The following is a 13,248-nucleotide window of genomic DNA, read 5'->3' on the forward strand; positions in this document are numbered from 1 at the left end:
TAAGTTTTCCACAAACAAATAGCTTCTTCATATCCATCATCTGGAAAACAAATACAACAAAAAAAATCTCAATGTGAACCATTCATTCTCGAGTTAAGCGCCGTCGAAAGTTTGGCATACATATACATAGAAATATTTATTTTTAGTAACAATCAGGGCTTATATTCGATGTAAATAAGCTTGTTTAAATTAGATAATTTTTGTTTTAAAATACCACCATTCACTATTATCCACACCTTTTTGTGGAATTTAGCTACCATTTTAGGAAGTGTGATTGAATTCTTTCCCTTTTCTCCTGCTTCCAAAAACTATCCCTGTGGGTGGGAAAAATTCTACTTACAAAACCTTTAGTAATTGAATCATGACCTGTAACTATATCTTTTTGTATGCTCTTTGATATGAGTATGACACGTTTTATAACGTTCTATAAGCTAAATTTTTTTATTGCAGGTTGGTACAGGGGGCATGGACTCTAAAGTGAAGGCTGCTACATGGGCGTTGGATCGTGGTGTTAGTGTAGTGATTTGTAACGGCATGCAAGAGAAGGCGATCAAAACTATAATTGCTGGCCGAAAAGTTGGTACATTCTTTACTGAATCCACAGAAAGTTTCTCGACTCCAGTAGATGTGTTGGCTGAAAACGGTGGGTGCATGAGTTTTAGATAGATCATATATCATTTGGTGTGTTTTGAAATAGTTTCTTCCTTCACCGCCATTAAAAATTTACTAACTTAAATATGAAATATACATATAGTCCTAGAAAAAATCGACGGGATATTAACCCTACCTAACAAAATTAAAAAAAGTCGTCTAGGTAGGATGGTTCGCGCATTTAGTCGTCCAAATGATAGAAAATTGCCTACATAAAATCGATTTATTGATAGAAACAAATTTTTCGTCAGTTTTACAATGTTTAGTTAATATGTTGCCAAAACCATATTTCTACGAATTAAAAAGGGCGTTATAAGTATAAACAACTCCAGAAATTTAATTATTTTTCATTATTTATTTCTCTATTATGCGGCCGCCTATTTACAGCATTACCTAACGTCCAGAATTTATGCGTATAGAAGTGGTAAATATTTATGGTAATACAATTTTCACGTTACAAAATCATCGGTAACTTGTAGCAGGCGTATTCTGCGCAGATAACTAAGTTGTTTTAACCGGTATTAAAGTTATCGTTTTTGTTAATAAATTTTTTTTATATTTTTCTGTTACAAAGTGTTCAGCAGCGATCGGAACGTACGTACAACAACAGACATAGTACATATCGACCCCTGATTGCGATTTTATCGTAAGCGACAAAAGGTAAATTTTATAGGTGAGTTTTTCTTTAATTCTTCCTTAAACAGTGTAAAAATTTAATTGGATTTAAATGAACAACAACATTATTGAATGCTAGCTTTTTAATAGGACAATTTATTTTTTGCATACCCCATTGTCTAATGGTAAAATGGCGCTTACAATATTTTTCTGGAACATGCTGAGAGGTAAGTTATCAAAGAATTGGAGCTTGCGATAGTTTTAAGTTGTATAATCAGGACATTTAAAAACGTAGGAGTGCTTAAAGATTGTTTGAAAAAACTGCATTTTAAGTCAATTAAGTATAAACACTGCCACTCAGCAGAATAATGGGGCTATTCGGAAATGCAGCAAAACAAAGCATCAGTCTATTTTATTTCTAAACTTTAATTGATGGAAATTTGCAATATGCGTAAACGCAGTTTGATGCCGAATTGGAACTTAGTTGGGCTTTTCCAGCAATTATAGTTTAGAAGTAAAAGACACTTCAGACTTCATTTTATGCAAATTTCGAAAACAGTTGTTATATTTCTCGACTCGTCGTGTGTTTTAAAAGTTGCTATTGGAGAAAAAAATTGCTAAATGAAAACTTTCAATCTAGAGACTAAACTCAACCACTGCAATTTTATAAAAAGAAGGCTGAAGTGCAAGCGTTATGATAAGTTATCTTGGCCAATATATAGAGATAACGTGGAGCGTAGCGCTGAGCACTTTAATGATACTGCTTTCAATTTTTTTTCGAAAGTATGCACCAAAACGTAATACAATTATGGTTCACTAAAGATCCTAAAAAACTGAAAAATAAAAAGTATCATTCTTTTAAACCTTATAAAAGAACGGGCTTACACAGTGATTACGTAAAGTACTCAGTTTTGCGGCATAGCTACTTTGCATTAAATAAGAAATGTTATAAGTCATATTTATGTAAAATTAAAAAGAATTTAATTAACAATCCTAAATGATTTTATGGTTTCGCAAATTCAAAGCGTAAGGTACATGGTTTTCCGTCCGCTATGCATTATCGCAACACTGTGTCTAGCGACAGCCAACTCATTGCCAACATGTTTGTCCAGTTCTTTAGGTCCAATTATTCTGTAGACTTCCCCATAAGTGGAGACTATCCGTACGAGCTTTGTCCAATTAACTCTACTTATATTCCAGTAATATCTTCCGATGAAGTTTTACACCATTTAAAACCCTTAAAAGCGTCACCTGGTCGTATTCCGAACTGTTTCCTTAAAAACTTATGTCTCAAACGGTTTTAGAGAAAATGCTCATACCGACGTAATATACACCGATTCCAGTAAAGCTTTTGACAAAGAATGTCACTCGTTACTCATCCGTAAACTCGACTTAATCGGCTTTCAGCCCAGTCTTCTTCAATGGATTTTTTCCTACTCTCTGATAGAACACAAAGAGTTATTTTTAAAAATTGTTATTCCAACATCATTAAAGTTTCTTCAGGAGTTCCTCAGGGAAGCCACCTTGGTCCGATTCTGTTCCTGATATTCATTAATGATATTTCTTCTATAATGAAATATCCTAAAATTTTAATGTATGCTGATGATGCGAAACTTTTTAAAACATTGTCCTCTATCGAAGAAAGGTCTTTGTTACAATCGGATCTAAGCAACGTGGTTAGTTGGTGTAATACAAATTATATGCCACTTAACCTCAATCAGCTGTTTATTCAATTTCAATTTTGTCGATCTTGGTATCACAATGGATGCCAAACTCAATTTCAACCTTCATTTTAATGTTACAGTCAATAAAGCCAAAGGCGTTTTTGCATTTGTAAAGCGATGGTCAAAAGATTTCAAAATCCTTATGTTACAAAAGCTCTTCTTACCACTTTAGTTAGACCTATACTAGAATACGGATCTATTGTTTGGAATCCCTGCTACCAAGTTCATTCAGAAATTATTTAATCAATTCAAAAACAATTCTTACTTTTTGCATTGCGTGATTTTAACTGGGATTCAGACTACAATGTCTCCCCTTACACCAGTCGTCTAAAGCTCATAAATTTGCCTACACTCGCAAGTCGTAGAGAAATGCTAGGTATAATATTTATCGTAAAATTAATGACAGGCTTGATTAATAGCCCGGCCCTTCTGGCTGAGGTTTATTTTAATGTTCCCTCTCGAGTGTCAAGACACTTTCGGCCTCTATTTTTGAAGCCATGCAAAACTAATTTTGAACTAAACGAATCATACCGTTGTTTATGCCAAGATTTTAACTCTCATTCCAGCACGTTTAACATATCGGACTCGGTTTTTGCTATAAAGAAAACCATCATTTCCACTCTCAATAAATGAAATACTATCTTTAGCATATCCAATCAGCTGATGAATTTAATTCTGTAGCTGAATTGTTTTAGATCTCGACACTTAACAAACTGGTGTTGCAGGTGTTCTNCCGGAATCTAACTTTCGTTATAGCTAAAATATGCTAAAATGCGAGAGCTTACATTTTATCCGCTTTTCGCTAAAAATAGATTAGCCTAAATTTTAGCATCCGCAAGTGGCGCTATGCAAAAACTGCAGCTGTCAAAATTTGCTTGCATTGTTGGTGGTAAATATTTCATCTCCTGTAGCGTAACCATGGCTAAGTTACAAAGACACTCGCACCGATTAACGGTTTAACGTATTATTTTTGTTGTCATAGAACTTTTGTTATTTTTTTATAAAAAATATAGTTCATTCTTTAACAAAAACCGTGTAAATCCAAGTTTCCAAATTTGTGCAATATTAAAAAAAATCAACAAATTTTCGTGCAAATTTCGAACTTTTTAAAAATTCTAAAAAATCAATCGAAATTTTTAGCCATTTGAAACTCATACTTTATTCTATTAGAATTCAATGCGCCACAAAACCGCGTACTCGGAATTTAATTAAAAAACTCGAAATTTTAATGAGAATTTGTTGAATTCTTTTTTAAATTGCATAAATTTTTAAGGCAGTGTCACTCGATTGGTACATTTGTACAGATTTGTACATTTTTATATTGGGCTGTTGGTAAAAAAATGCGACAATAGTCAAAAGATTGGTACAATACAGCGATGTTCTATTGAAAATTTCAACAAATTAAATTTCGTGATTGGGATAAAGAAAAATATTTTGGGTTACGATTTGCACCAAATTTTGGAAAATACCCAATCGTGTGACACTGCCTTTAACATATTTAACATATTTATTTAAGAAATGAGGCTGTATCTATAAGACTTTTGAGTCTTTTATAATACATCAACAGGATGTAAAATTCAATGTTTGTACAAAGTAAACTTAAAACTAACAATATATCAAATAGCAACAAAAAATATTAATATTTGTATTTTAAATTAAAATTAAAATTAAGACTTAAAATTTAAGGCCAGATATAATAAAAGGTCAGTCATATAAATATAAATACGAACATACAAAATTTGGTTTAATAGTAGAAGTGACAGAGACAGAGAAATGATAACAGTTTAATCGCAACCACGTTCATTGTGCAGATTTAAAGTAATTATGCAATACCTTTTTGAAGTTACTCCGATTAATCACTGCTTTTACGGATTCAGGAACTGAGTTCCAGAGCCTTACAGCATTAATGAAACTTGTTGAAACTATACGGATGTTTTTAAAGAATGAACTATAAAAAACTAACCAAAATTAAATAACAGCAAAAATAATATTTTAAAACTTGTGAAAATTTGGTGCGGCTATAATTTGTTCGACTACTGTACATAAGTTGACTATGATTACTCGGCCATGCTATCATAGTAGCACAATGCCACTAAGCGCATTTTAAAATTTTCAGGCAATAGCCTCATGCGATTATCGCTTATATTTTTTCTTATTTGTGTAAAATATTTTATTTTTATCTGTATTTTTCTTTTAATCAAAATTGTTGAAATAAAAGTGAAATTAAAAAAAAAATTGCCAGAACATCTATACTAATTATATAAAGAGAAGTCCCTTTTTTTTGTAACAGGTAAACTCGCGAACGTCTGGTCCGATTTTCATGAAATTTTGTATATATATAGCTTTCAGCAACCATCATGTTTTAGGCCAAAAAAAAAATTTACTTTTTCTCGGTAGGTGTATGCGTAGAATAGCATATAGGATCCTTCTCGCTGCGAAGTGGACCAGGGACCGATTTATTCGAAAAATCGTATCAAGGGGCGAATTCGTCACTAGGCAAGTTTTTTTTGCGACAATCAGAAACAACGGATACAGCCAAAAATGTATTCATACGTTTGTTTTCATATATAATGTAATTCATATATTCCAAGAAAAGGCTTTACTTCATAAGATATTCTTTTGTTCCTAATGAACCAGTATATATGCTTCGGTTGTAGGTTAGCGTGAGCCTAAAATCCCCCTTTTTAGAATTTTGATTAGTAAAAGCAAAAATATGGTTCATTATGCTCTAAAAACAATCTGTGTGAAATATGACAATTTTTGGTCAATATCTTGGGCTTGCCCAAGTCCATCAAAGTTCAAGTGCAAAAAAGAATTTTTTTTAGCTTACTTCGATTCTCTACAAAAAGGGTCCATATACCAAATTATATAGGACTAATACTTTCGAAGGTACTTGCAATTTTAGTAAAAAAAACTTTTCTATACTAATTATCCCTTTTTTTGTAACAGGTAATCTTGCGAACGGCTGGTCCGATTTTCATGAAATTTTGTACATAAATAGCTTTCAGCAACCATCGTGGCAAAAAAACTTAACTTTTTTTCCGGTAGGTGCACCAGATACCGATTTATTCGAAAAAATCTTATTTATGGTCCAAATTGCTTGAAATTGCGTGCGTAGGTAGGTTTTTGCCTAGATTAGCGTATAGGATCCTTTTTATGGCCCGGATCGTATTTATGGCCCGATTTGCTTGGAATTCGGTACGTACGTAGCTTTTTGCCTCGATTAACATACAGGATACTTTTTCCGGTTGGTGGAACAGGGACCGATCTATTCGAAACAAAATCGCATTTATCGTCCGATTTGCTTGAAATTTGGTAGGTAGGTAGCTTTTTGCCTAGATTAGCATATTGGATCCTTTTTTCCGGTAAGTGGACAAGGGACCGATCTATTTGAAAAAATTGTATTTATGGTCAGATTTGCTTGAAGTTTAGTACGTAGGTAGCTTTTTGCCTCGATTAACATATAGGATACTTTTTTCAGGTAGGTGGACCAGGGATCGATCTATTCGAAAAAATCTTATTTGTGGTCCGATTTGCTTGAAATTTGGCACGCAGGTAGCTTTTTGCCGAAATTAGCATATAAGATTATTTTTTCCGGTACGTTGACCAGGGACCAATCTATTCGAAAAATTTGTACACATGGTCAGTTTTTCTGCAAATTCGGTACACGTATTATAGATATACATAGAATAGAATTGAATGACTGCTTTACAGTTAGAAAGGTATTTTAAGGCGCCGCAAAGCAATCGTATTGGCTATTNTTTTTTCTTCATTTTTTCATTTTAGCGCCGCTAACTTGATTGAGCTGAAGTCCCCTATATTTATAAGAGGTGATCTCGCAAACGGCTGTACCGATTTCTCTGAAATTGTGGACACNTTACGTATGTATACTTATTATCTATACCAATTATATAAAGAGAAGTCCCCTATATTTATAAGAGGTGATCTCGCAAACGGCTGTACCGATTTCTCTGAAATTGTGGACACCTTTTGGTTATAGGCTGATAATAATTTCTTTATATCAAGGTGGCGTGACATCTCCCATACAAATCGAATTTTTCATACCGCATATCTCTGGAAGTATTTGTGATAGGTCCTGGAACTTGATATGGTATCAATCCCATACTCATGGAGAAAAGTGGGCGTGACGCCTTCTGAACATACTGAAACTTTTACCCATCTGTAAATACATATATAATTCTTCGGTACGTGTGTTTGTGTGTGATCTCCTCCTAAACGAGGTTCACAACTTAAAACACCAGGTGGCGCTGGAGTCGAGTTAGTACTAAAAATTGTATTTACGATCCGATCTGGCTAATATTCAAGACATGTATTGGTAACGTGAAGGGAAATATTGCGGCGAAATAAATTGCTCGACAGTGGCTCTGGAGACGAATTATTACGAAAAATCTTATTTTTTAACCCATTTGCCTCATAATAGAGATATATAGTGGTAATAGTATTGAAAAAAAGATCCGCAAGGCTGCGCTGGAGTCGAGTTATTGCTAAAAATTGTCAAGTGAAGTCATTCGGAGATACCAGGCATCAGGTTAAATCTACTACCATAACCATTGCGATCCTTGTAAAATATAAAATTTGTGGGTATGAAGTTTAAAGTTTAAGTTAAATTTGGTATAAAACTGTACTTTTACTTTAAATGTGGTATAAATTTTGAGCATCGTTTTGCAGTTCGCTGGAATATCGTTTTTGCGGCCTGCTGGCGAAGTGTGCTTTTCATCCGACGGCGAGTTTGCGACCGTCGCCGGCGAACAAATTGTCCACCAAAACGAGTCGGAAACGACGTCGTTTGGCAAATTGGGAAAGTGCATTTTTGTGTATGTGTTGAGTACATCACAGCAAAAATTTTTTAATTTTTTGGGAAGCACTTATTTTTGTATCAATGGAGTAACGCAATACAAGGGGCCTCAAGACAATTTTCGCTTATCCATTGCATTACAGGTACCCCAAATTGGGGTACAGAATGCATTATTTTAACATGTGCATGTCATTGGAGGTAATCGAATAAATATAAAATTTCTTGTCATTGCATTACAGGTAAGCGAAAACTGTCTTGAGGCTACTTGTATTGCGTTACTCCATTGATACAAAAATAAGTACTTCCCAAAAAGTTTCAAGTTTTAGCTGGGATTTTTATTTATAACGTATGTGTTCCTTTTCTTTCGTACGTGTTTACTGAGACATCTGTACTGTAGTGTTTTCGGACGGTACTAGCTCTTACTCCCAGTATAGGAGTATAACATATATGGAACGATGCCGTGCAATAAAGCCATAGGAAATAACGCTATATGGCTTTATTTCACTTCACATGGAGAAATAAGGCCATATGGCTTTATTTCCTTGGGAAATGTGACATAAAGCCATAAGCAAAAATTTTGAATATGAAAAATAAAGCCATACGATCTTCTTTCAATACAAAAAGTAAATGATGTCTCTTTAGCGGCGGTCCGCGTTGCCCTCGTATAAAATTGTTACTTTGTTCATTCTTCTTGCTTTTGATTATATACATATGTACATATATGAGGTTTTCTTTTAAATCAAATATATCTATATATCGTCGTTTAAAGTGCGAAACAGCATATCAACATAATGCAAAACCGCATATCAAGATAACGCAAAGCCGCGTATGTGAGGTTGCATAAATTATTTTGTATATATTCATATTTCAAAATTGTTCTCTCTTTTATAAAGCAATCGCATTTTTGGCTGGTATATTTCAGGACCGCTGTGGTGTAGTGGTAAGCAGTGCGCGCTTCCACTCCGCCGCACCCGGGTTCAAACCCTGGTCAAAGCAACATCGCAAAAATATAGAAAAAAGTTTTTTTCTTAACAGCGGTCGTCCTTCGGCAGGCAATGGCAAACCTCCGAGTGTATTTCTGCCATAAAAAACAGCTTCTCATAAAAATACAATCGCCGTTCGGAGTCGGCGTAAAACTGTAGGTCCCTCCTCTTTGTGTGACAACATCAAGGCGCACGCCACAAATCAGAGGAGAAGCTCGGCCAAACACTAACATGTGTGTAAGCGCCAATCTATTATTATTATTATTATTATTATTATATTTCAGGACGAATGGATAAGACTTGAGCCAAGAGCTTCGGTGAGCAAATCCAATTTTTGGCAAAAAATGTCAGTTACGCGCTTTTGCAGAACGACGCGGTTTTGTACTTTAAACGACGATATACATATGTACGATATGTATGTATATGAGGTTTAGTACTTTTCGTTTTTGTCATTAACAAGTTTATACCTACCGCAAGTTAATATGCATCTTACCGATTCAAAAGAAAATTACATATACATACTAGGGCATTCAATCCCGAAGCATTTTAACCATCCCGGGATTTCGGGTTGTAAAAATTCTAATCCCGGGATCCCAAGATTTTTCGGGATTTCGGCTTCATAATAACTTTTTGCATTTTACAGTAGGTTCCCCTTTTTCAAACCACACAGATTCATTGTCAACACATTTGGTCTTAGGGGACATAGTGCTCCTTAGTAAAAGAGTATGTAATTTAATGTTTAAATATTTTTCATTCTAAAATATCTATATTACTTGTCAAAAACATTTACACATATTTACAGAAATCGTTTGCCAAAAAAGGCCAACAACGTAAAATGAAGAACAATTCTGCCACGCTGTAAAAGCTTGTTGTGTTTTGAACTGCTACCAGACTTTTCGTTATTACACAGTTCTTGCACAAAATATTTGAACAAGTACAGGTATTCAGGCAGTTCCTAAAATTCACCTCCAAGTGCAAATGGNATAGTACGGATGCAGTCGACATTAGGCGGTGGGTGGAAGAAGAAAATGCTTCGGCCGTTGGGTGGAATGAAGTACACAAATTTATTTATAGCAAGCAATTGCTAAAAGGCGCTTCTAAAATACAAAACTGCGTATCAAANGGTTCCCGGGACTGAATGCCCTAATACATACGTACAGACATATATCTATACAAATTAATATATATACATTCATATCGTCGTTTAAAGTACAAAACCGGGTATCAACAAAATGCAAAACCGCGTATCAAGNTCCGGGATTCTGGTTCCCGGGACTGAATGCCCTAATACATACGTACAGACATATATCTATACAAATTAATATATATACATTCATATCGTCGTTTAAAGTACAAAACCGGGTATCAACAAAATGCAAAACCGCGTATCAAGATAATGCAAAACCTCGTATGTGACGTTGCATAAATTATTTTCTAGAGAGTAAAAACACTCATATTTCAAAATGGTTCTCTCTTTTATAAAGCAATCGTATTTCGGGCTAGTTTTTTTTATAAAAATATAGTTTATTCTTTAACAAAACACGTGTAAATCCAAGTTGCGGCTCCGCTGGCTTGGCCATGTCGTTCGAATGGATAGAAACGCTCCTGCTCTGAAAATATTCAACGCGGGCCGCGATGCTGGTAACAGAGGAAGAGGAAGGCCTCCTCTGCGTTGGAAAGACCAGGTGGAGAAGGACTTGGCTTCACTTGGCATTTTCAATTGGCGTCAGTTAGCACAGAAGAGAAATGACTGGCGTGCTGTTTTGGACTCGGCTAAAATCGCTTAGGCGGTTACAGAGCCAATAAAGAAGAAGAAGAAGTACATTTTTGTATTGGGCTACTGGTACAAAATAAAAAAGTGGGTTTGGATGTGTTTGTGAAAATAAATATGTGTTAGTTACACCGAAATTACTTCTGGCATGACTCTGAATTATTCAACTGTGTGAAGTCGAAGGCGAGTCAGCACGTACACAAATGAATCGCGATTGAGACGCACCGTGTATGCGGTCTATAACTCCAACGTAAAAAGTAACGTGTTTGTTATAGATATGTTTATATTGCAAGTGTTTCATTATATGTATGTAATAACTTTTACAGAAAACGAGATAAACAAGAACTTAAGTAAATAAATGAACATTTTATAGTGTCGCGACATATTTTTCTTTTTTTCTTTACAGCTTATTAATTTAAAGCTTANAAATGTCTTAAAAGATTAAAATTAATTAAAATTTTTATAAATCAGCTTTTATACATACATATGTATTTATTTAGGTATTTAGATTTTCTTAAAAATCGGTATGTACATACATGCATATTTAACTTAAATAAATGAACATTTTATAGTGTCGCGACATATTTTTCCTTTTTTCTTTACAGCTTATTAATTTAAAGCTTATTAATTTTTTATAAAAGCCCAGCGTCTAACGAAAACCATGTAAATCCCAATTTCAAACTTTGTGCAAGAATTAATAAAATTCCTCACAGTTTCACCAAAATTTCAAACTTTGGAATCAGAATTTTGAGAAAAATGTTTGGTATGTAATTTTATAGTCCTTTAAATTTTAGTACAATAAAGAGTGTTACGCATTTTTTCTATACAAAGAAGTTCGTTTTTATATGGAAGAAAATGCGTGACACTGTTAGCAACAAAATTGTCAAAAATCAACAAGATTCTTCAGCAACTTGAAACCTGCTATTTATTATTTAAATAAATGAATTCATATTACCTTCAAACTAGGGACCGCAAATAACGATTATCTTTGAAATTTCAATTAAAAAAAATCACACTGAAAGAGAAATGCTACGTGCATAAGGAGGAAGCCAATACATTTCTTATTACTCGGAAAATCTTCAGCGGCACTGATTTTTATTTTTTAATTTTTACTTATAAAATTCAAGTTCAGTTTTTACTCAGAAAATAATCGTTATGCTTTGAGTTTTATTTTTTGCTAAAAAATAACGNTACCTTCAAACTAGGGACCGCAAATAACGATTATCTTTGAAATTTCAATTTAAAAAAATTACACTGAAAGAGAAATGCTACGTGCATAAGGAGGAAGCCAATACATTTCTTATTACTCGGAAAATCTTCAGCGGCACTGATTTTTATTTTTTAACTTTTAGTTATAAAAATCAAGTTTAATCATTATTTTTTGAGCTTCAGTTTTTACTCAGAAAATAATCGTTATGCTTTGGGTTTTATTTTTTGCTAAGAAATAACGATTATTTTCCGAGGAAAAATTAAAACTTAAAACGTAACCATTATTTTCCGAGCAAAAAATAAAACTTAAAACGTAACGATTATTTTCCGAACAAAAAATAAAATTTAAAACGTAATGATTATTTTCAGAGCAAAAAATAAAACTTAAAACGTAACTATTATTTTCCGAGCAAAAAATAAAACTCACAACATAACGATTATTTTCTGAGTAAAAATAAAACTCAAAAAATAATCGTTATGTTTTGAGCAAAAAATAAAACTCAGTTAATAACTAAATACTCAGTTAATAAATTGTGGAAATTATCGATGGTCAAAATTAAGAGAAATATGAGTTTTTTTTAACCGATAAAAAATTCCAACAAGCCAATTCGACAATAGATTGTTATACACCATTTTAAAGGCCTATATAACCTCTTCTCAGATCATATTCGATCTTTGAAGTCGGATCAAAAATAGTCATTCAAAAACTCATAAATCTACAAAATCGTATTTTCTGACTTAAATCGACAGGTGGCAACCTCTAAATGACCTTTACAAAATCTATAAAAATAGGCAATAATATTTCTTATAAAAGCGAATAAAATTGGTTGACAGGGTCTTGAACTTTCCAAAAAAAAAACAATTTCCATTGGGCACCCTAATGCATATGATACTTTACATTTATTTACCATTGGAGATGCCGCATACAGGGATTTTAAGTAGAAATGTGCGACGGCTTTGGAGTTATAAAGAGCCGATGCTCGAATGATTAAACATTATAAGGTTCCAAAATTTTTTTAAATTAGCCAACAAGAGCTAATTTGAAAAACAAAGAGTAAATCCAGATTCATTGGTCTATATACATACATGTGTTCTAGAGATATGACTGCCATCCTGGCCATTTCCTGAAAAAGCCTTTTGTATTTGATAAATATATCATTAGGGGTATTCTTGAAGTCTTGAACGATGCACGGATTGCACGAAATCCAAAGAGTACGAGAGCTCCCCATTGCAAAGTGGTAGCATGCATGTAGGAACGGATAACACTGACCTCACGAACAACACTGACCTGACGAAACACAGCAACACTACTACGGACAGAAAGGCAACACGGACAGGACGAAGCTATTGAACGAAATAAACGAAAACGACAGTTTAGTTCAAAACTCGCAATCGGCTCGTGGAGACGTAAAACAGACAATGAAGATGGTCGTGTTAATCTAGTTTTAAAAATAAGCTTACATGTAAAGTTTCTACATA

General features: G+C 33.8%; 1 protein-coding gene across 1 annotated transcript in view; it reads left to right on the forward strand.

Moving 5' to 3' along the window:
• Positions 1-454: 454 nt before the first annotated feature.
• Positions 455-13,248, forward strand: part of LOC108361789 (Delta[1]-pyrroline-5-carboxylate synthase) — a 138,281-nt gene continuing 125,487 nt past the window's right edge. Inside the window, exon 1 of the mRNA XM_017614546.1 lies at positions 455-643. Within this exon, the coding sequence (XP_017470035.1) occupies positions 466-643 (178 nt within the window). The 5' untranslated portion in view covers positions 455-465. The remainder of the gene's footprint in view (positions 644-13,248) is intronic.

The sequence above is a fragment of the Rhagoletis zephyria genome, unplaced genomic scaffold, assembly GCF_001687245.7.
Source record: "Rhagoletis zephyria isolate East Lansing unplaced genomic scaffold, Rhagoletis_zephyria_1.1 Rzeph_scaffold_00850, whole genome shotgun sequence".
Taxonomy (NCBI): Eukaryota; Metazoa; Arthropoda; class Insecta; order Diptera; family Tephritidae; genus Rhagoletis; species Rhagoletis zephyria.